This window comes from Pseudocercospora fijiensis, assembly GCF_000340215.1.
Source record: "Pseudocercospora fijiensis CIRAD86 unplaced genomic scaffold MYCFIscaffold_2, whole genome shotgun sequence".
NCBI lineage: Eukaryota > Fungi > Ascomycota > Dothideomycetes > Mycosphaerellales > Mycosphaerellaceae > Pseudocercospora > Pseudocercospora fijiensis.
In genome coordinates, this window is record NW_006921533.1 from 3662933 (window position 1) to 3688237 (window position 25305).

At 45.5% G+C, this 25305-nt stretch overlaps 1 protein-coding gene across 1 annotated transcript; it reads left to right on the forward strand.

Moving 5' to 3' along the window:
• Positions 1–4381: 4381 nt before the first annotated feature.
• MYCFIDRAFT_206708 (uncharacterized protein) lies at positions 4382–23469 on the forward strand (the record flags this gene model as incomplete). The annotated part of the gene is made up of 13 exons (XM_007925308.1): positions 4382–4394; positions 8585–8592; positions 18028–18082; positions 18112–18136; positions 18169–18336; positions 18369–18617; positions 18669–18903; positions 18935–18982; positions 19036–19083; positions 19122–19719; positions 19762–22422; positions 22445–22929; positions 22966–23469. 13 exons carry the CDS (start codon positions 4382–4384, stop codon positions 23029–23031), a joined length of 4659 nt encoding a protein of 1552 aa, XP_007923499.1. The 3' UTR covers positions 23032–23469.
• Positions 23470–25305: the final 1836 nt, after the last annotated feature.

A 25305-nucleotide genomic window follows, 5' to 3' on the forward strand; every position in this document is an offset into this window, starting at 1 on the left:
AGGACAATATAGAAGTCGATAAACAGTTCGATAAACTCTACTTCTAAGGCAAGATAGCTTTTAGCGAAAAACCCTTACCGTTAGCTTAGCCGGTTTTCGTCGTCTAGAGGACGCTATTCCGCGATAATAGCTTAGCTTACCGCAAGCTACGCGTAGTTATCGACATTAGAGGCCTTAATAGCATATCGTAGAAGGATACCTACTCTCTTCCCCTCTAGGACGACATTATCGCTAAGCTACGTAGCTATATATATATCTTAGTAATAGACGCAAGGTCTATGTTCTATTAATTCGCGGTAGCCGAGAAAGATCGCTAGAAATTTATAGTAAACACTGCCCGCGGATAGGAATACTTAAAGGTCGCGGCGATAGGATATTATAATAGCGTATAATATATATAAAGGCTACTCGACCGCACTCTACGGGAATTCGGGGACGCGGCGAACGGGTATATCGATAATATAGTCCTAGGGTCGGTAGACCTAGAGTCTTATCGTGCCCTACTCGAACGCGTATTTAAAAAGATAGACGACTTACGATTTAGCCTAGAACCTAGGAAGGCGTACCTAGGTTTCCCCTCCGTCTAAATTCTTAGAAGAACGGTAGATAGGAAGGGATTCGCAACTTAGGCAGACAGACTCGTAGCACTACGGGAACTAGAAAAGCCTATTAACGCCGAATAGCTAGAACACTATCTCGGTCTAGTCGGCTACCTTAGGTCTACTATTCTATATTTCGGTAGAATTATACTGCCCTTATAGCAAGCTAAAATCGCCGCAATAAAGGAATACTAGGCTACCTAAACGAAGGGTAGAAGGCGCCGCGCCTAAATGCGGGGAGCAAAGCTATACTAGACCCGCGAAATAGACATTGCCTAGGACACTATATAATCTATATAGTCCGAAGACAGGAAGGGATTTCTCTAGCACTTCGACCCTACGTCTACCTTATATATCGACGTAGACGCCTCTAAGGAGTTTAGGATAGGCGTAATATACTACTAAGTCGACGGAGACTTAGAAATAGAATATAAGGAACCCGCCCCCGTAACGCGGAAAGATAATATAGTCTCCGATTTCGTCGATAGTACTACCTAGCTAAAGCGGTCTAAGTAGTTTCCCCGAGATAGACTAAAGATCTTAGGTTTCGCTAGTTATATACTTACGGGTGCCGAAGCGCGCTACTAGCTAACTAAGCTCGAATTGTTCGGAGTCGTCTAGGCAATTAAAAGGGCGTCTTATATAGTAGACGTAGTACTAAGGACTATTGTAGTTACCGATTATAGCGCGGTAACGGCGATAGCGAAAAAGACCTAGATCGCTACGACGGTATCTACGGCCGGATTAAACCGGAGAATAATCTAGGCCGCTATCTATATTTCTTAATTCGCGAGCTTAGAAATTGTCTATAGACTAGGACGTAATTATATCGCCCCCGATGCACTCTCTTAATTATAGGGCATACTCTCCCTCTAACGGGACGACGTTAACGCTAGCGGCTTAGACGAGATTCCTATAATATTAATAATACCGTACGACTTTAAGCCTGCCTTCGAAGGCGACGGCGCGTACGATATAAAAATCTCGAGCTAATCGCTAGACCCTACGTCTACCGCTACTACGCGTATACGTAGCCTTAACCTCCTAAATTTTAAAATAAATATTCCTACTCTTCTGCCTTTAGCTCTAGTAAATGTCCTCTCCCTATCTAGGATCGACTATAGCGAATGTTTCTTTTCGCGAACTAATAGATAGGAATACTACTATCGCGACGAAATACCCGCCTTTTTCTATAGTATTTAAAAGGAACCTACTCTCTACGTAGAAACGGTAATATCCCTCTCTAACGAGTTTAAAGCGAGACTTAGGAAAGTATACTAAGACGACCGACCGTAGCGGAGATTACTAGTAGTCCTTAAGTCTATCGAAGTCGTATATACCTAGGACTAAGTAGTACAACCCGAGCAGATATCGAATCGCTAAGTACGGAGGAGGCAGAGGCGTTGTAAGAAGGGTATGTTAGCAGGTAGATAGGGTGGTAGTAGGTATAGGTAGTATTCGATAAGGAGCTAGGAGGAGAGAGAGGAAGGCAGGCAAGTTGGCCTACTGCTAAGCGCTAAGCCCTGCCTAAGGCATCGAGACCCTAGCTTTACTTAACCCGGTTATATACCAATTACGTGTAACCTCTTTAGTCCTAACACACGCTTCCCTTCTAAAGGCCGCGCCCTCGTAGCCGGTCTTTGTTCTAATCTCAATCTCCGTTGCCGCTAACTTAGCAGGTCTAATAAGCCGCTTAGTCCGCGCTAAATTGAACGTACAACTACCGATTATATAACTATATCAAACCTTACCTCTAAACAATACAATATACAACTCTAACTGCGCTATCTCTATATATAATAAACTATAAAGTAATATATATCTATAAGAATTGAGGACCTTCGACTAATTACAATACGAGCGCGTCTTCCCTGCTATAATAGGTAGACGTACGAGGTATTACAGCCCTGCCTCCGTTCTAAGTGATGTCGTACCGAGTTCTTTGCGTCTACTCTAAAAGACCTAGCAATGTCCGCTTCCGAGGGTTTGTCCGCTTCTAAGGGTTATTATTCTTATTGTTACAAGGACTATTATTTACTGTCGTAGTTTTACTAGCCCTAATTAGTTAGGTTTAGCAGCCTTTAAGTGTCAACTAATTATATCTTTTTAAAAAACACAGCTCGTCTAGTTTCTATAGGTAAAGGCTATTATAAGTGCAGTAGTAGAGGTTCGCCTCGCTTAAAGGGTTAGATAGATCGAGGAGTAACCTATTGTCCGTAAGATCGACCCCGGCTAGCTTAGCTCTATAGTTTTGCCCTTAGTTAGTCTATTAGTCGCTTAATCTTTTAACTTAGTCAAAGTTTTGACTTAGCCTTAAAGTTTTGATTAAACCTTTAACAGGCTCAAGGCTTTAATCAAAGTTTTAATTAAGGGTGCCTTAGGCTCGTAGTGCAGGTAAGGTTGTGTCTATAGGCGTAGCGACAATAGCAAGTAATGCTAACAATAGTAGCGCTAGTCGTCTTAGCGCTAACTTTACCTTGCTTTCGATTTCCTTCTTCGACTAACAATATACCCTGCAACACCGTTACTAACATAGCCGCGCTAGCCATCTTCTAATACACCGCTATTCGTACGCGCGCGCGCGCATTCTCGTCGATTGCCTAGGCCTCGAGGCCTCGGTAGGATAAAGGAACAAGAGGTAGAGTCTTTAAAAGAGCAGTAACTAATTAACGCGTCGTAGCGCGCTTATTAACACTCGGTGCGCGTTTACTATAGTAGTGTAGTCCTATTGTCTCTTGTTGCTAACAATTGCTTGTAGCTAATTAGTTAACTAATAGCACCCCGGGGGTAGCATTAATCCTAGGCCTTAATAGTAACATTATAAGCTTTTAGCCTTCTTCTTGTTCTTTACGCTAGTCTAATACTTATCTAATAACTCGGTTATATCCTTAAAGGAACCTTTAGCTTCCTATAAGTCCTATTTAGGTAAGTAGCCTTGCTATCTTAACAGGTACTCCTTCTTGCCCTGCCTAGTCCGATGCTTTAGGATACGTTCTATAGACTACAGCTCTTCGCTATTAGCTAGTATGTCCTCGGATTTAGCAGGTGCTTTATCCCCTTCGCGCAGGTAGTACGGCTTAAGGAGGGACACATAGAAGGTATTATAGATAGTATAATAAGGTGGAAGCTATAACTAATAGGCCTAGGTGCCCCTAGGTTCTCGGATACGGAAAGGGCTAATGTACCTTAGTGCGAGTTTAGGCCTTGTTTTGCTATTAGGCGAGGGGTGTTTACGGATACGGAGGTTCTTTGTGCTAAGCATAACTAGGTCGCCTTGCTTAAAGGTTATTAGAAGGTAGTGTTTGTTATAGTAGGCCTTCTAATAGGCCTAGGCCTTTGCTAGTTTGTTAGCTATCTTAGCGTGAATTTCTCGCATCTTTTAAACCCTCTTAATAGCCGCTAGTGTCTTAGGTTAACCCGCTTCCCTTTCCTTGCGCTCGGCCTCGAGCGATAGGGGGTCTTATAGCATAGCAGCGTTCTAGCCTATTATAGCGAAATAAGGTGAAACCTTAGTAGATAAGTAGACACTATTGTTGTATACGAATTCGGCTAGTTGTAGGAGGTTAACCTAGTCGTTAGGGTTCTCGTTAATGTAGCTGCGCAGGTACTACTACAGCGTAGCATTTTGCCTCTCGGTCTAGCTATCTGTTTATAGATGGAACGCTATAGACAGGCGATGCTTAAGTCTTAGCTATAGGCATATCTTACTCTAATAGTAAGATATGAATGTCGAGCCTCTATCGGAGACTATCCCTTTAAGGGTTCCCTAATAGCTACAGAAGATGTTATTCTACAGTGACTTAGCTAAGTCAATAGCTGTCTAATCCTTCCTAGTAGGGATATAACGAGCGCCCTTAGTAAATCGGTCTACGACGACTAGGATAGCGTTAAAGATGTCTTTGCTTCCTCTTCGCTTAGTAGGGGGGAGACTTGTAATAAAGTCTATTATAAGCTCTGCAAAAGGCTTCTTTAGAACAGGGAGTGAAGACAACTCGCTAAATAGTAAGTGCTTTAGTGCTTTGACTCGCTAGCATACTGCATAGGTCTGTACATACTCCTTTATATACCGCTTACTATTTAGCTAGTAGTATATACGCGATAGTAACTCGTGCGACCTCTCTATACTATAGTAACTAGCGAGCTCACTGTTATAGTGCCTCTTTAAAAGCTTTTATCTAATCGATTGTTTAGCGGGGATATAGTATCTGCCCTTGAACTTTAAGTAACCCTTGTCGTCGATCGACTAACTGTTACTCTTGCTAGATCGAGTCGCCCGTCTACTTACAAGCCTATTAATACGCTCGATAGCAAAGGCGTCCCTCTACTAAGCACGTAACAGCTTATCTATAAACGATTGACTATCCCTATTTGTAAGGTTATTTAATAGCACCCTCGCTATTAAACGAGGTACGCATTGTATACATCTAATAGCACTAGCAGCCGGAACTACTGCAACCTCTTCTATAGTGCTGTCGCTATATAGACTATTACTATAAATAGCAATATCCTCAATCGAGTTATTATAGCTCGAGCGATCTACGTCCTTTCTTTTAACGTATACTAGAAGAACGACAACTCCGCTTTAGTATTTGTTGCCGCCGCGGGGTCCGGAGGTCCGCTTATCCTACGTTTGCTTATTAACAATACGGGCTATAGCAATCTTATGCTATAGGGTTAGAAATAATAAATTAATAGATTGCTAAGTCCCGCTATCGTAATTAGGTTGCCTCGATAGGCTATCGGCAGGGTTACTTACGCCTAGCCGATATAATATATTAAAATCAAACCTAGCGAGGTAGACGGCCTATCTAGCCTATCGACCTATAACCCTAGTAACCTTCGTGATTCTACGGAGGTTGTTATAGTCCGTATAGACCTAAATAGTATGCTATGCACTATCGAGATAGTAGCGCTAGTGCTTAAAGGCCTCGATAATAGCTAGGAGCTCTTACTCGTAGGTCTTATATCGACGCTCTATATCGATTATCTTTCGTAAAAAGAAGGCAATCGGGTGCTAGTAATAGTTATTATCTGATTGCTATAACATAATAGCCGATATAGCGAACTGTAAAGCGTTAGTCTCAATTCGGATCTGCTTGCTTAGTACGAAATAGTGCAATAAGGGGACATTAGTAAAGCGTTGCTTTAGGCCGTTAAAAGCGGCTTGTGCTCTGTTAGTCTATTTAAACTCTCTAGTTAGGTTGGCCTTGGTTTTAGTAAGCTTAGTTAGGGGCATTACATGCCGTAAATAGCCCTTAATAAACCGGCGGTAGAAATTAGCGAAGCCGAGGAACGATTAAAGCTCCTTAATAGACGTAGGAACAGGCTATTTAGTAATTGTTTTAATCCGATTAGGATTAGCCTTGACACTATTAGTTAATACGATGAAACTAAGGAAGGCTACCTCCTTAGTAGCAAAGGTGCATTTAGAAGGCTTGCAATATAGTCTATAGGCTCGTAGGCGATCGAGCACCTTACGGACTGTAGCCTAGTACTCCGCAATGTTAGGTAAGTATATATAAACTAGGATGTTATCTAGGTAAACTATACAGAGATAGTCTAATAGGCCCGAAAGGGCCCGATTAATATAGGACTAGAATGTTGCAGGGGCGTTAGCTAAGCCGAATAGTATAACTAAGTACTCGAAATAGCTATAGCGAGTACAGAAGGCTATTTTCTATTCGTTACCCTTACGAATGCGGATGCGGTAGTATGCATCCTTAATGTCTAATATAGTATAGTAGTAAGCACTAGAAAGGCGATCGAGGGTCTTATTAATAAGAGGAAGTAGACAGCGGTCTTTAATAGTAACAGCGTTAAGCCTACGATAATTAACACATAGGCGTAGGCTACTATCCTTCTTTAGTACGAACAGGATAGGGGCGCTAGCAGGGCTGTTACTATACCGAATGCGACTATTAGCTAGGTTTTCCTCTAGGTACTTACGTAATATAGCAAGCTCTCGTTTACTAAGGTTGTAGAGGGGTCTAAAAGGAACCTCCTTGCCCTCTATAATATTAATCTTGTAATCCGTCTCTTTGAATATAGGCAATATCGATGCTAAGTGGTGTTTAAATATATCGATATAGGTTTCTCGAATAGGCTCCGGTATACGAGTAAGCTAATTAGGGTCTATGCTATTAGGGGGCACAGGCTTATCGTTATCTCTACCGAGAAGATTAGCTGTCGGATTAGCTAAGGCGGAGGCCGGTGTTAGGTTGCTAATAAACAGGACCCTAATATCGTTAGGGCACTCGCTAATATTAATGTATTTAATGTCCTCTTTCCGAGCGATTCTAAATCGCTACTTCTAAATGCCTAAGTCTATAGCCACAGCGTAGTACTTAAGAACAGGGTTACTAATAACAATAGTAGCTCCCCTATATAGGTTGTCTATATCTACTGCGTAGGCAGTGAAGTCTAATAGGCGTTCATTTCCGAGGTCGTCCTTTAGAGCTAGAGGAACATAGTAGGCCCTATAGGTTAAGTGCCGAGCGTTATTAAACTAAGCAAGGGTTAGTAGGTTAGTCTTCGGCAGTTATCGAAGGTCTAATTGCTTAGCTAGGCGATAGCTAATAAGGGCACTAACTGAATTTCCTAGATCTAGTATAACCTTAGTTTAATAGGCGGTGCCCTTCGTGTCCTATACAAGGTAGGAGCGTATTATAGCTAGTACAATGTCGATAGTCTTACGCTATACAAGGCTAACAGTTAGTGCGGCGCTTACTCTTTTTTCGAAGGTTAGCCTATAGGGGTAGCGTTAGCTGCTAAAAGGTGTTTCCTATACTTAGCGGAAGCACGGTCAATTCGGGCCTAGTCCTTAGGTTTGTCGCATTAGCCTAGTAGATAGCTAGTACTGTTACAGTTGAAGCACTTTAATCCGGTTAGTAGACTGCCGTAGCTGTTGTTACTATTGTTAGCCGAGCGGTTAGCATTATAGGGATACGAGCCCCTTCTACGGCCCCTATCGCGGCCTCCTCTATATAGCCGGCGGCTACGGCCTCTTCTACGGTTATTGTTACTGTTCCTATTGTTAGTATTGTTGTTATAGTAGGAACCTTGGTTTCCTCCGCGGCTACGGTTGCTATAGTTAGTACTAGCTAGTCGGATCCTCGATTCTAGTCGTTATTAGAGCTAAACAGCCCGTTCGGCTATTTCCACTTCGACTATGAATTGAATGCGTATAAGATTAGTCTATTTAAACACACGGCGGCGGTCTAACTTAAGGACCAATTCCTATCTCAATTTAAGGCGTATTTCGGAGATCTAGATAGAATTAGTTTTAGTCGGGAGGTCGTCTTCGAGGGTCTTTAAATAGGCCTTAAATAAGCGAGCTGTCTAATTAGTCTTTTGCTTAGCCCGAAGGTACTAGTCCTAAGCGTGTTATTGCCTTAGTATAGGGTTTCTAAGAGTGTCTAGCATAATAGTCTTATAGGTTTTCTACTGAACAGTAGTCTAATTATTAAGGGAATCGAAATAGTCGTCCTAGGTGCGCTTTAGGTTACTATTAATATACTATATAGCGTAAACAACTAAGGAATAGTCGTCTAGAAGAGCCCTTAGTGCATTTCGCTAGTTAAGCTTACAATTACGTATATAATTATTGTATTGCTTGCGACTAGAGCTATCGAATACGGTATAGTCCTTAAGTTTAGCATCCTTCTTCTAGACTAGGACTAATAGTAAGGAAGGCCCTGCTATCGGCTTAGTATTAGTTATTAGGGCCTCCTAAAGGCGGCGAATTTCGAGGAGGTTGTCCTTTAGCTATTGTTCTTAACGTAGGGCAGTAAGCCTATTTTAGGTGGCTTCTTAGAGTCTCCCTACTAGTTGGGGCCTAAAGGCTAGCTAGCTATATCGTCGATTAACAATGTTGTTAAGAATGTCGTCGATAGGCAATTCTAGGTCGTTACCTAGAATTACAGGTTCTTCTTTAATAGGCTCTCCGGCAGGCTCTTTAGTAGGAGGCACTTTAGCAGGCACTTTAGCGGGGACTGTGCTACTAGCGTTGTTATTACTAGCGCTACTAGCGGCAGCACGGTTGTTGTTGCTTCGTAATAAGCCGGCTATTGTAATAGGGGGTAATACTAATAATGTATTATTAGCCCCTAAGATACGGATGTAGCGGAATTAGTAGATATTAGTCTAGTACGATTGACTTAGTGTAATAGGCCGTATAGAAGGCCTTGCTCGATAATTGGTACGGTTGTTTCGATAGGATAGTACGTGTAGGTCCCGTTCTTCGGGCGCAATATAGTTAGATTAGTCTTGTTCGTAGCTACACCGCTAAAAGCTTGAAATAAGGACTATCTAGCTGCTGCCCTTAAAGGGTAGATCGAATACTGTATAAGAAGGGTATATTAGTAGGTAGATAGGGTAGTAGTAGGTATAGGTAGTATTCGATAAGGAGCTAGGAGGAGAGAGAGAAAGGCAGGCAAGTTAGCCTACTGCTAAGCGCTAAGCCCTACCTAAGGCATCGAGACCCTAGCTTCACTCAACCCGGTTATATGCCAATCACGTATAACCTCTTTAGTCCTAATAGGCGTAAGCGCGACCGTAAAGCTAGACGGAAGAAGGCACACTCTAAGACCTAGGCAAAAGCCGCCCTAGAGACGGGTAGGGCACTTTCGGTCTACCCGGATTAGCCTCTAGCGTATCTCCCGAAGCTAGCCTCTTTACGCTCTTCGGAAGACACCGCTATATATAGTATATAGTATATACTCGAAAAACCCGACGACGTCCCGATAGACCTAAAGTGCCTAGATAGGATTAGATTTTTTCGGGAAGATAGCTTAGTTTACTATATTAACCCGACCTTATACTATTCCTGTCTATATATTCCTTTTAGCCTTACTTACGAGATCTTTAAGATAGCCTATAACCTTCGGTATTACGCGGGTTTTTAGCGTACCCTCGATCGCGTTAATATAAGTTTCTATATCCGGCACTGTCGCCGACATTTAGAACGCTATATCGACTAGTGCTATATATATAAGACGAATTAGCTAACGCGATATAAGCCCTACGGGCAACTCAATCCGATAGACGCGAAGTATAGGCTCCCTATAGACGTCTAAACAGCAGACTAGATTATAGGACTCCTACCTACTAACGAAGGTTTTAATACGCTCCTTATAGTAACCTATAAGAAGTCTAAACGGGTTTTGCTCCTCCCCGGCAAATGCTAGTAGACTGCAGAAACCTAGGCAGCCTAGTACCTTACGGCTATCTAAGAGCGATCTTAGCGAGTCGCTAAAGTCTTTATCTACGATCGAGACCCTAAATAGCTATCTAAATTCTTTACTATAATAATAAAGCTACTAGGCGTATTAATCCTCGCCTTTATAGCTTACTATCTATAGATAGACGGCTAGTCCGAGCGTACAAATTAGACCGTTAAGATCGCTATACGGTATTTTGTTACGGCAAATCTAGATATATAGTAGACAGACGTCCTTCCCTCCCTTATATCCTATCTCGGGAGTATTAAGAATGCGAGCACCGGCGTCTCGTTCGATAAAATGCTTTTCGGGTTTAATTTAAATACTAACGCCTTTGTCGGGCTCCGAGAACTATAGCTAAAGGATTACGTAACGCTACGATAGCAATTTCGGGACGCAGCCGAGGAATCTATAGCCTTCGTAGCGGTAGATATAAAGCACCGCTACGATACTAAGCATTAGCATATATTCTTCGAGCCGGGAGACTATACTATACTTAGGCTATATTACGGGTATCGCGTATATAGTTAGAGCTATCGCAAATATAGCAATTAGGCTATAGGCCCTTTTAAGATTAAGAGAAGAATAGGCAAATTAGCCTATAAATTAGAGCTGCCTAAGTTAGTTAAGTTCTACCTAGTAATATCGATCGCGTAGCTCGAGCCTATACTAAATCTAGTAAAGGACCCCTTCTCGAGACCTTATCCCCGCGTTCTAGCCCTAATAGACCTATAGTCTAAACAACCTATAATAACTCCTAAACGCGTTTTAGCTAAACGTAGCTTAAAGGGAAAGACTAAATATCTAGTAAAGTAGAAGGACGAGCAACTAATAATAAATAAATAGGTTAGAGAAGACGAAATACGAGAAGGCAACGAACACCTAATTAAAAGATTCGAAGACTCGCAGGTTACGGACAGACAAGTAAATCAAATAACGCCGTCTATAACGTAGAGGGAGCCGAGATATATTGCTACGAGATCGACACGACCTAGTTAAGATAGTAGTAGCGGTAACAACGTCGACGGGAACGTTAATAGATAGGTATAGCCTATACGACGCTAGCTACCGAGAGGGTAGAAGAAACTAGTATATATTAACGAAAGCGACGATAAGTCTATCGGCAGCCTCTCTAGGGAGTAGTAGACCGATCCGTCTCTACTAAATACAACCTTAAGCGAGTAGAACCTAACTATAGGCAATAAAGCGCTGCGACCGGAATTAACTAGCTCCGACATATATCGCTACTAGATAACTCGCGACGTAGCCCCTAGTAGTACGCTAAAGGAAGGCCTAACCCTAGGTCTATCTAACGTGTCTAACTAGAAAGCAGGGGATATAAAGAAGAGGACCCTAATTCCGACGATACGGCGTCTTACTAAGGATAAAATTTAGCGATAGCGCGACACCCCCACGCCTCTAAATACCTAGGTAGGAGCCTATCGAAGAATTCTGCTGTCCTTGTTTACGACGCTGCAATTCCCGCTTATTACAGCGAATCGGTACCTTAACCCCCGGCTACAGGTTTTCCCTCCTATAGAGGAAATTTAATAGTATTTCTGCTAGCATTACCTCTATAGATTTAGATATAGGTTTCGAATACCGATAGACGTAGACTTCCGGGCTACCTTAGCGGAACTAATAAATTCTAGAAGTCGTTTTCCTCGCTTATCGCTTTACTTCGAAAGTTTGTTTTAAGGTTCGCGTATATACGCTACCGTTAGTCGCGTAAAAGCGCGCGGAAGCTCGGACCCTACCGCGAGGTAACCTTTCTCCGTCCTTCTTCGCGTAACAATTACTCTATATATAACAATATACTACAAGTTAGCGGTATACCGTTACTACTATAAGCATCTTAGTAATATCCGCACTTAATATCGACTACGCCCTACTAGCTTACCGCGCTATCTATAGTAAGCGATCCTAACCTCCTACGCTAGCGTAAGTAGAGCGGTATATTCGAGATATTACCGTTACCGCGCGACGACGACAACCCTAGTAAAGGCTAAGGACAGCCGCGTCCTATATCTACTAATAGTAAAGAATAGTAGCCTATTACTAAGGATAATAGAGAATAGCAGCCTATTACTAAGGAGGATAAAGAATAGTAGCCTATTACTAAAAATAGTAAAAAATAGTAGCCTATTACTAAGGAGGATAAAGAATAGTAGCCTATTGCTAAAAATTATAAAGAATAGTAGCCTATTGCTAGAAATAGTAGAGAATAGTAGCCTATTGCTAAGGAGGATAAAGAATAGCAGCCTATTGCTAAAAATAATAAAGAATAGCAGCCTACTACTAAAAATAGTAAAGAATAGTAGCCTATTACTAAGGAAGATAAAGAATAGTAGCCTATTGCTAAAAATAGTAAAGAATAGCAGCCTATTACTAAGAAGGATAAAGGAGAATAGCCTAGTGCTAAGAATAGAGAAGAACGATAGTCTATAATCGGAAATGCTAAGGAATAAGAATAGCCCGCAGAGGCTAGGGAGCAAGAGTAGAATACCTACGCGGACTTAGGAAGCAAGTCTAAGTCTACTAGTACGCCCTAAGACGTCGGCGACCCGATAGAAGACGTCGTTTAGTCGACTAAAGACGATAATTATACTAGCGAAGACGACGGAGACGTCGGCGATCTAATAGAAGACGTCGTTTAGTCGATTAAAGACGATAACTACGCTAACGAAGAGGTCGACGAAGTCGTCGATAAAAAAGAAGCCGCTAAGCGAGCGTGTAAGAAGAAGAGAGACGAGAAAATAAAGAATACTATACTATTGCCTAGGAAAGGCGAACTTCTAAGAATCCCCTACCCGGATATAAAGCCTAATTTCTCTAATATATTTCCCTATATCGATAGAGCCGGCCTGCCCCTTAACGCTATTTCAGATATTCCGATAGCGATAGCGCGTACTCTAAACAATATAGTCGGCCGCAATAGCTCGCTCCTTTACGAAATCGCTATAAATAAGAGGCTATATAGCGTAGAGCTCTTCTTACCCGACGCCCTAGTCTACGTATCGCGCTAGATAGCCTTTAGCGTATAAAGGAGCGAGTATACTCTTACCGGACAATTCTAGGACTTAATCGGCGCCTAAGGAGCCTACCTCTACGATACCTAATAGCGTAGTTAGGATAAGTCCGCTAAGCTATTCTATAAGACCTATAACCGTTTCGGCCGGAAGAAACTCGACGTCCTAGAACAAAAGCTTATAAAGGAGGGCGAAGTTAACCGCAAAGCCTTAGTCTATCGCAAGTAGGCTAAAGAAGAGGGCTAGAAGGTAAAGCTACCCGTTAAGGCTCTATAGATTAAAACCGAGACTAACGACTAGAAGGCCGCCTACCTTAACTAGGTTAAGAAGGCTTAGACTAAGTAAGCAAAGTAGTATAAGAGAAAATTCAAAGGCCGCAATAAGGAGCTAGGGCTCGATATCTATAACTACTACGAGTAGGTAGATTTAAAGAACTTCGTCGACAAGTATAATTTCGACGCCGACGAAGATAAGCCTACGGACGCCTAGAAGAACGCTATTTTAGGCGCTCGCGCAGCGATGCGAACGTCCGATAGCTAAAGTATCTTACCTAAAGGATTGCGCCGATACCTTACGTCTATCTAGCTCTATTATTTCGACCTGCTCCTATATAAGAACGCGCTCGTCGACTCCGATAATATATATAGATCTATTAAGTATACTAACTAGAAGCATATCCTAGCCGGCGAACCGCCTAAAGCAATCTATAAGAAGACCGGCGAGCTCTATCCCCTAAAATAGATATAAAACTACGAAGAAGGCCTAGCGAACCTAAAGTTTAGCGTAGATATCTATTCGTAGGAGTAGGCTATAGCGGGCGAACCTCTCGTCTACGGTATTAACTACGATATACTTAGTAGCGACGACTCTATCCTATATAAGCTACGTAAGCCGGAGGATATCGCGATGCCTATATATAAGGTTCCCTTATATAGCCGAAACGCGAAATGCGCCGACCTCTTTAAAGAGCTCTATTAGGAAAAGATATCCGAAATAGCGCTAGCCTACGTCGCCCTAGTATACTAGATAACTAAAGGCCAAACCTGCCTTAAGATATATAAGGAGGCTAAAAACTGCTTTATCGGACTTTTCTCTAATAGTATTAGCCTACTACTAAACGCCGAAAGCGAGCCTAGCAGAATCGCGGAGTACCTTAAGGCTATCTTCGATAAGACCGGCGAGGAGTGCTCTAATACCCTAGACTAGTCGAAGCCCGCCGTACTTAAGGGTAAGCTCCTATTAATATAGCGATCTACGTATATATAGCTAATCGCCGAACTCGCTAAAAATTAGATATAGCAGTTAGTCTAGGGCGACATCGAATAAGATTTCTGCCGCATAATCTAAAATTTCTAGCTATAGCTAGGACGGTTCCCTCTAGGCCTACGCGCGTTACTAATAGACTTAATATTTAGTCTCGTACTAGCTACTAAGGGCCTTATCTTCTAGGACATTCCCCTAACCTACTACGAGCTAAAATCCCGAGAGGTAATAACCGAGGGAGGCGTGCAGCTAGAGACACTATCCTTTCCTTTATATATAAAGGAGAAGGAGAAGCTTAAAGCTAAGGTATTAAAGAAATTAGACGCGATCGAGCAGAAGCACTACGAGGAGAAGAAAGCTAGCAAGGCCGCCGCAAAGGCCGCTAAAGTAGAAGCAAAAGCGGCTAAGCGCAAACTACTAGCGGCTACTAAAGAGCCTAAGAAGCGTAAAGTACCTACCGCCGACGAGGCGCCGACTCTAAAGAAGCTAAAATCTATAATAGTAACTACGACTATAGTAGCTAAATCTCCTTACGCGAAGGCAAAGCGGATTACCGCCGCTAAAGACGAGGCTACGTAGACTACTACGTAGGACCCTTCGTCTACCTAGCTAGAATAGTTAGGTACTAGCAAAGCCTCTAGTAAGGGGAAATTAGCTAAGAAGGCTAAGACAAGTAGCGCGGATCCTCCGATCGACGCGCGCGACTAGGACCCTTCGTCTACCTAGCTAGAATAGTTAGATGCTAGCAAAGCCTCTAGTAAGCGAAAATTAGCTAAGAAGGCTAAGATAAGTACCGCAGATCCTCCGATCGACGCGCGCGACCTGCCTACGCTAGGAGACAGCGGTATTACTCTAAGGGGCCTCTTTATAGACCTAACGTTCTAGCTTCTATTCGGGCGCTATAGATTTATACGCCTATTCGACGTTTTGCGTAAGGCTTATAGCGGCCGAACCCTCTACGGCGACGGTCTACGTCTATCTAAGACTTAGGAAATAGATTTCGTTCGTCGCGTAGCGAGTATAACGGAACTTATAATAGAGGTAGGATACGTAATTATCGCAATGTTCCCTAACTAAGAGTAGCAATAGTATCTAAACTATATTGCGGAGATAGCGAGGAAGTTTAACTATAACTGCTTTAACGCCTACTTCGATACTACGGAGCTAGCTAAGAAGATACGATCGTTTATAGCGGGATTAAAGAACGACGAAGTCTTTCCCTAGGAGGAATATCTTCGGGATATTCCCGCATCCGAGAAAGCCGTAGATATAAAGATTTTCGGCGACTAGTCGGTATATATACTTAGCTATTCCCTATAACAGATTAAGGAAGCAGTCGAAGGCGGTTAGACCGACCTCCTAGCCCTAATAGACGATTTCCTAATAGCGGCAGTTCCTATACTACTAAAGGCGGCGGTATTACGGTACTAGATATAGGCAGTTATTCTCCTACGTATTAACGATAAGACTAGAAAAATCCTTTATATCGGACACTATAAGTACGACAAGTAAGCTAAGTAGTTAATCCGCTTCCTAGGTAGGGAACTTAAGGACAATACCGGTTAGGTAGGCGTCCCTAATAGGCGTAGCTATATTGTATCTACTAAGGAGATGCCCGCTATGCCTTAATCCGACCTCTGTAAAATAGCGAGTATAAGAATCTTAGTAGGACTAGACAGCTTAGACAGAGGCAAAGCTAGTACCCCTAGCGCTACTATAGTCGTTATTCCTACGGCTAGTACCCCTAGCGCTGCTATAGTTGCTAACCCTATAGCTACCGCCGCTACCTCCGGCGCCGCTAATAACGATACCGCTATTACTACTAACCCTATATCTATCGCTAATATAGACAAGAGCAAATTCTAACTCCCTATCGATATCCTTCGCGATAAAGGCTAGAGTAGCTTATTCGTCTAGATCGCCCTAGTAGAGCTTACTAGGAAATAGTAGCTAGGAAGCGAGCCGGAAGAGTTGCAAATGTTCGTAGGAGTCCTCGCCTATATAGTCGTAGCAGCAATAAAGGAATAGAATTACGTTAAGAATAGGGAGTCTCGCGAGTAGTTATTAGAAAACGAGAGAGCCTTATACGACTACGCTATATCTATCGCAAAGAAATTCCTCTAAGCCTATAACGTCCTTTCCGAGGAAATTCGCGACGATATTATAGCCTATACTAAAGACAATATCGACTAGGACAACGAGAATTTAGAAGAATAGAATAGAAAGCTTACCGATACGGAGGACGTTATTAACTACGTACTAGAACTCTCCTATTTCTAGAATACGGATAGTATAGTTAAGGAAGACGTAGAATAGTCTACCCTTCGTCTACTATAGGCGATAGACGCGATCTAACGCTCTAATACTAAAGCCAATTCCGAGAAAGCCGCGATTCGGGCGATATAGGAATTGCTACAGAACTAGGCTACTAGACTTACCTACGACTCCCTTATAGATATTATAGCCGAGCTCGCTAGATTAATCTAGTTAGGAAAAGAGGAAGACCGCGCCTATATTAGCACATTTATCGCTACCGCCTTTAACGCCCTATACGTCCTATATAGAAAGAATACTATTAGATTCCTAGAGCGCTAGGCAGCGGCTAAAGGCTTAGAATTAGTAACCTAAAACTACTCGATTATAGCCGAGTAGGCGACGCGTAACGCGCAAGTTATTAAAACCTAGACAGAGACTCTATAGTAGACGACGGTTAGTCTATTAAGTATAGTTAGTATACCTATACGAGAATACGATAGTATTGTAAGTCTATTATAGGTATAGTCTACGTAGTCGCGAACATTTCGCGACCGGGGGATTTTGTTACGAAGCTAGGAGGGAAGGGACACCTAGGCGGCTACTACTAGCCGCCTTATAGGCATACTTCCTCCGTAGCTAGATAGATATAATATAAAACAATACACTTTAAAACTACGTTTCGAACTATAACAAATAGGAGATTCTTACTAGATAGACTAGTCGTTAGATTTGCCTTCGAACGGTCTAATAAGAGACGATAGTATACCGTTAGGCGTAATAATGCCTTAGAACTTATAGCTGTACTTCTTCTTATATCTAGTATAGTAGATTTGTTAATCGTAAGTCGATCGAAGAGGCCTCGTAGTACTATAGAACGTACTATTAATAAATCCCTAAAAATTGCCTAGGTATCCGGCTCGTTTAATACTACGTGCGAGGCCTCTAATAATATAATATCGTCTTAATCGTAGGTACTAGTAAACGAGGCTTCTAAACTATTCCTCTATATAGAGGATTATATCTAAGAAGATTGTCGATAGAAAGCATTTAGGTCGCCTAAAGTAGTTATATAGGTCCTTCTAGCGATATAAATACGATAGGCGGCGACATATAATATAGAATACTAGTATTAGATCGTAGGTATATCGATTAGACTATATAATAGTATTAATTCGCAATATAGTCGATAGGAAGCGAATCTCTATCTTACTAAACCTATATCCGCGGTAATTAGCTAAGTAGCGATAGTAAGGTCTAGTCGCACTTCTAACGTTAACTTAATAACTAATAACAACCTCTAAATTGCTATATACGGCGATATACTATTAAATCTATTAAGAAAGCGACGTATCTATACTCGTCTTCTACCTTAGTATTAATATAGTCGTCTAGCGACTATACCTTAATAGTATACGGAATAGTTGGCCGCGAGCGGAAACTACGGTCTCTACGCTTTGTATAGACCTAAGCGATTAATATAGCGACGATTGCCGCTAGGCGCGACCTTACGACTGCTATTTTGCCTATACCGCGCTTCTACGCGCTCGAGAACGCGATATCTACACGAGAACACAAGGCACGCGGAAGAGACGGAATTACATAATATATTAGGCTCTTAGCGACCATATTGGGTTGTATAGCGGCACCTGTTTGGCGGCATAGGGGTGCGGCGAAATCCCTCTTTTGAGACGAGGGAAGGAAGCAGCTCCATCAACTTGTTTCATCCCGTCATCATGGATGCCTGAGCTTGGACGTGGACGTGGACGTGGATGTGTAGTCGTGTACCAACTGCGCTGCGCTGAGTCGGCAAATCGATCATGTCCGCAGCAGTAGTGGTAGTAGTTCACTCTGCCACCCGCTCCCAAACACCACTCTTCAGCTGGCTCCGCGGGCGTGTATGTCCAGTACTGTATGTATTCCTGCAGCTTCTCCCTTCCCGTCCATCTCCATCTCCATCCTCAGGCTGTGGCTGTGGCCGTTGCTGGGCCGGCACAGTGCATGAGCACCATCCTAAAGTGTAACCAGTTTAGCTCGCATTGGACGAAGCCAAGAAGCCCTGTCCGAGTGGGCTCGCCTCTCACTACTACTGCACGCAGCACGTCTGCCATCTCACTACTACTGCGAACCACTCCACAGCGCCGACATCTTCGACACACCGCAGTCGCCCTCGGTACTGCGCCCACGCTCGTTCACCACCCCATTGAGCCCCATTGCGGCACATGCGGCTGCCGAGAGACGCTGAGCACACTACTGTGAGCCGACGATAACACGGGGGCCCGTCAGAGCAGTGCAGTGCAGTGCAGTGCCCGGGAGCGAGCCAACGAGCGACGCGAGGCGAGGCGAGGCAACACTCTTGCTCTCTGCATTCTGACAGCGGATCGAGAGCAAAAGGAGGCCGCATCGTGCCTGCCCTGGACACAGCGCGCATTACCCCGGCGTCGACATCATCCTGCCGCCGTACCAGCGCATAAGCGCCGCGACCGCGACCGCGATCCACGCCTGAGCCTCAGTATCTACACTAATGACTACCGCAATGGAGTCGCCCGGCTTCGAATCGCCCATGGGAGAGGAAGACGTCGTATATCCGTGCAAAGGCTGTGGGGAGGTACGTATGCGGGTGCTGAGTCGCGCCAACAGGAAACGAGACCTGACACGGCATACAGATTCTAGAAGAAGGAAAAGCATTTGAACTTGGTACGTCTGACTGAGCTGAGCCTTGTCGCCGCTCTATACTGCACGATGCGATGAATGGAGAGCAAAGTATGGCTGACTTGGTGCTAGCCGGCAACCGCTGGCATATCGACTGCTTCCGATGCAATACCTGCGGAACACTTCTCGACTCCGACGCGAACCTATTACTACTCGGCGATGGCAGTCTCATCTGTAATAACTGCACCTACAGCTGCAGCGCATGCGGGAACAAGATCGAAGACCTTGCCATCTTGACTGGCGACCAGGCATTCTGCTCTGGTTGCTTTCGATGTCGCAACTGCAAGAGAAAGATCGAGAACCTCCGCTATGCCCGCACATCCCAGGGCATATTCTGTATGAGCTGTCACGAGAGCTTGATGGCCCGGAGGCGGAAGAAAGCGCGCACGCCCAAGCAGCCTCCGCCCAGTGGTACACCAGGCGCGGAAAAGGCGCTGCCGTCTCTTCCCCCGGGCGCTGCTGTGAAGAGCGCTTTTACGCCTGAAGGCGAGGCGCCGTCGGAGCAATATTCCGAAGGTCCGACACCGCAAGGGCATATGTCGCCAAACCAGCGACAGACGACATCGCGAAATGGAACAGCATTGAACAACTTCAACCGCGACGCGTCACCGCTGTCCGATGACCTTCGCCGAGGTGGGTTCACATGTGCGCACTAACTGAAACTTGGTCGTGGCTGATAACATCTAGATGGTCCTACACTGCCAGCGAGCACCTACGGCGAGAGCAGGCCTTCGAACGTATCGAGCTCTGTCGACGACGATGATTCCGGCTACCTGCCGATGGCCTTTGACCCGACGCCTGTCACAGCTGCACCCGTGCAGCAACAACAGCAGGCGCCGATACCACGCAAGCAGCTTTCTCGAGCTGCAGATCCCTCACCACCCGCGCAGAAAGAGAATCAGCCTCCCAGAGATTATTTTGGCGTCAACGGGAAATCGTCTGCGAAGCCGCCTTCTAGAGATGCCTCGCGACAAGACGCACGGCTGGGAGCGGAGACCGCGTCTTCGAGATCCGTCTCTACGGAGCGTGAACCGGATCAAACTCGCTCCAGCAGCCAGTCGAAGCCGAGTCCACATATTTTGTATCAAGAAAAGGGGAGAAGTAGGAAGCGTGAGACATCTGGCAACAATACGCCTGTGATTGGCTCGAACACAGCATCTCCCGTCGTCGCTCCTGAGCCACGCGAACGGAACTACAAGCCCACAACCCATCAATTGCCAACAGATTCCCAAGCATTAAACCAGAATGACCAGGATGCATTCAAGCTGCAAGATGTCCCCGACTCCAGGAGGGCGAATTCACGAAAGAATTCAAAGGCAGGCCTGAACTCGCCTCTTGTGGTCTCGCCTGTCGATAAGACGCACAGGGAGGACCGTTCAAGCAAGCCAATCTCGCCAGTCTCGGTGAGCTCGCAGAACTCCGGAATCAACCCATTCGATGATCCACGCAGAAAAGAGACACCTATTCCTGGGGTGACGCCCGTGCAGCCCATTCCGCCAAAGCATGCCGACAGGGGTCTGCCACTGCGAGGAGACTCCCTGGCTGCAGCAGCACTCAAATCAAAGCAGTCAACACCGGATCTATCTCCTCCCACCACAACGTTTACATCGACGCAAGTGCAGTCAGCGCATGAGCGTAATCGATCTGTATCGTCTGTGCCCTCTTCATTTGCGGACGCGCGAAGCACTCTCTCCCGAGATAACAGCCTTTCGAAAGCAGAGCGACGTTCTCAGGCTCCTCCACGGACGAGCTTCGATGCGCCCCCACCACGTGCAGCCTCACGACCAAGCGCACCCAGCAAATCGGTTGCGAACGACGACTTCATCGCTCCGAGACATGCGCCGCCACCGCCACCGCCAGTTACGGAAAGGCATAGACACAACGAGTCCATCAGTACCTTGCAGAGTGAAGATAGGCCGTCAATGGACGGGCTTCACTCGCCAGCTTTACGGAGCGCTGGGCTGCCGAAATATAGCTTAGATGGTGGCTTTTCCATGGAAGACGAAATGGGTCGAATTCTTCGCGGAGAACTTGGTCAGCCGGACGGTAGAGCTCCAGGTTCCTCGTCGCCATCTGTTCTGCGGAAGGTGTCGAATGCTGTCAAGCATGGCAGGAGTTTCAGCGATCGCGCCGTGACGCAAGGTGCGAGATCGCCGAGGAATGGACCTATGGAGGTTGGCACACCCACCATCACCAGCCCAAATCTGAACATTACCTCACCGACTGGACTCGATGGCCTGGACTCTTTACGAGCATCATTGCGACGCGCGCAAAACCACATCGCCGAATTGGAAGCCGAGAAGTTGGCTCTGCAGGAGAAGCTCGATGCACCAGAAATCAAGAGCGTCAACAACGAGCTGCGAGAGAAGCGCTCTACCATGGCATTCCTCGACACTCAGCGTGAAATGGTGGTTCGGGAGCTTGAGGTAATGACCGAGCATCTGGCCAAAGCCAAGGACAACACCCAGCCACTGGATCTCGGCTCACTCAAGACGAATATCTTGCGAGACTTTGCGACATCACTTCAGCAGCTGAAGGACAGTATGGGAGCACAGATCGAAGATTTGATGCATAGGCGGAACGAGTTGACAGATGAGATCGGAAACCTCATTCAGATGAAAGACAAGGGTTTCCAGGAATATGAGTCGCTTTCATCCAAGAACACACAGCTGGCGCAGCATAACAACGAACTCATCCGAAGCATACAAGGCATGTACCAGGAATACCGCGCACCGAATGGAACACCAACTGGCGCCAACGGACTTGGTATTTCTGGCGCAGCTCTCAAAGCGGATGCCACTTCATCTGAAGTGCGGAACCTCAACCCTGTCATAACGGATCCGTCAATGCCGAACCTGTTACAAGACCCTGAAGCAGAATCTGCGACGGTACTCACTGCGCCACAAGTTGTGAACATTCGCAAGGGTGGTCAAGCGAAAAAGTTCAACTGGCGGCGAGGGGGTGAAAAGGTCGCCGGCAAGGTCACAAAGGGCATCAAGGGCGCATTTGTGGGAGTTGAGCACAAGCCTCAAGGCTCAGGCCAGTATGCAATCGGTATGCCTTACAGTTCAACACAAGCAGTCGCAGGCAGCGAGCAGAGCAGCATTGCCAGCAAAGTCACTCTTGGTGACGACAGCAAGGGCTACGGATTCTTCAATCAGAAGAATGGAGGAATCAAAGGCGGTCTCGGACATCTCAAGAATAACAGCAGCACCAATCTTGTCATGGATCCATCTGGTAAGTATCTTACGCAAGTTGATATCATGAGCCAACTGACAAAAAGCAGTACTCTTTGGATCCGAACTCTCTGCCCGATGCGACTACGAGCGCCAAATGGTCCCTGGCATGGTTGTGCGCTGCATTGCCGAAGTCGAAATACGTGGCATGGACGTTGAGGGCATTTATCGCAAATCAGGCGGTGCTGGTCAGGTGAAGAACGTGCAGCAAGGCTTTGAAAAGAACAACAACTTCGATATTTCTGACGAGGACCTGGACATTCACGCCGTCACTAGCGCTCTCAAACAGTACTTCAGGAAGTTACCGACACCACTGATCACCTATGATGTATACGAAGCACTGCTTGAGGCTGGACAGTTCTCCGACCGAGAAAAGCAAGCCACAGCATTGAAGGCGGCAGTGGAGAGCTTACCAGATGCTCATCGAGATACCTTGTCCTATCTAATGGTGCATCTTGCAAAGGTCATGGGACATGAGAGCAAGAACTTGATGACGCCTCTCAATCTTGCTGTGGTTTTCGCGCCGACCATTATGCGACCTCTGAGCATCGAGCGCGAGATGAGTGATATGCAAGTGCAGCGTACCGCTGTACAAGCCATGCTGGAACATCATAAGACTGTCTTCTCCGACGAAGACTAGGAGAACGAGGATGAGACGGACGAGTACGCGCATCTCTGCACTCCTCTACAATACGATCCGCCATCTTTGCGCCTGAAATAGGGAACTGGCCTTCGAAGACGACTCAGCAAAATATCTCGTGGTTCAGCTTCACCCGATGTGGCTTACCGTGGGAAGTATCAGCCTTCTCAGCATTTGCATGACCGAGTTACTTTGCCTTGTGGCTTGGATGGGACGTTTCTTGGACAGCCTAGGAGTAAGAGAGGGAAGCAGGCATACCGAGGGCATGGATGTCTTTGGACAATGATTTTCTGCGGCTCCTGTCGAAATCCCCAGACTGAGGAAGAAGACTTGTTGCTTTTGTGATGATGTTATTTAGCGTTTGGCTGGCGATGTCTTTTTTTCTGCTCTGCCTTCCCCCCCCTGATTCTTGGAGAGGTGTGTTTTAGAAATACCCACATCTCCTCGTCGTGACCGATCTTTCTCGATTGGATAAATTGTCGATGAAATAGAAGGCGAGCGAATTGCATATGAGCTTTCAAAAGTCTTTCTGAGTTTCACATCTTCGCTAATCCAATCTTTAGCTAGTAGTCCTACTGGATTGACGTTTGAGGCATGCTGGATCTATACTGATGCATCATTCCGAGATAAAGTACCGTACAGGCAGGTACTGCCTGAGGGTTGCCGAGCGAAGCGAGACCTGAGTAGAAGAACAGCCAGAACTTGTTGTCATGGTTGTCGTCGTTGTTAGGCAGCAAGGCAAGAGTCACGTGCGGGGGACGTTTTGATTTCTTCCAATCAGAAGCCGAGTCTGGATTTGTATAAGCGGTTCTTCAAACTGAACCCCCGGCGCACAACCTGCACGTGATATCGGTATTCTATAATCTAATGTCCCAGACTCCAGGTCCCGTGTCTGGAAAAGGAACGCAGGACTCTCCAGTCGAGATTTTTGACCTCGATGTACCACTGCCGGCTTGCCGGCTTTTCCGCAGAGGGGACAATCTGCGACAAGTGATTCTGCCTTCGCCATCTATATTCGTTCGCGGCGCTACGGAGAATGCCAAACAATGGCAGCGAAAAGGGGAAAGCGTAAGTGCGAGGCTTTGGAAGGAGATGAAACAAAGCGGATGAAGCGGACGCAGCGAAGCGGGATGTAGCAGGTCAATTGTGCAACTCTGCTGGGATAGCGTGTTATAGAGGGGCATAAGCGTGGCTTATTATTATGCTCATCGCTTCTGCCGCGATGGGAAGCTCGGAAGTGTAAAGGACGTCTGTAAGCATAAGCTGAAGGACCCCTAGCATCGTCAAAGAAGCTACTGATGAGACCTCACACTTCCAACATTACGACCAGCCTGACTATACTGCGTCCACCCTGCCGCTTCGTCGACATCCGTCCCATTTCGTAAAGACCCGACTATCAAGCGACCTTGTCCCGGACCTTAGGTGATTTTGACGGCTGATAGACGAGCTTGAATATCCCTAGGTCGACTCTTATGAAACGATCTGTCGAACATCTTCACATTGGCCATGGAGCGGAGCGGAGCAGATAAGGTCTCTTACCTTCTGTCGACCTCGACGTGGTGTTCTCGTCGAAATATGGGCCAAGTGAGCCTGTCGTTGTCGCGCCGCTGCTGAGGTCTGTTCTCGGAGCATGATCGGGATAGCTAGTAGTATGAAGCAGGTATACGGTCGTATTGGATACGGCTGACACGGAGCGAGACAATGCAGTCGTATGGTAGCCGGTGGATTGCGGCTCGTATAAGAGGTGTAAGCATAATGGTTTGCCGTGGCGCCTGTCCACTTCTAGGGTTGATAACAAGGCAAGTATTGGTGCGATTTTGAAGCCCTTGCTGTTACCGTATTATCGCATGGTATAGGCCTGTAAATGAGGAGCTCCGAGTATCTGGATTCTTACGACCTGGCTAATTTCAAGTCCATATAACTGGGTGCCCCCGGATAAACCCTTGTGGTGAATACACACAGCTGTCCCTATATAAATGAGGTCGAACCGAAGCAGCAATGTTATCGCTCGACACAGCACCCACCCACTACTAGACCCGGTCAGACTACTATAGCGGCTTGCAGTGTCCCTGCTCATCCAAGATTCAAATATCTGTCAATCGCCTAACGAAATCGGCAATGTACCTCAACAGCCTGAAAGTAGCTTTGCTCTTTCTGTTACACTTTTGCGATGGAAAACCAGTCAAGCCACTTAATGGCATAGCGGTGAACATCTTTCCAAGAGGTAAGAACTCTGCTTGTACAGTATATACCGCCGACTCTAACGCTTCCCGATGGTATAGCGGTAGGATGTGATAGCGGATACTGTTCGTGCAAGAACGCCTGCACGGGCACTACAGAACAGGTGAATAACTG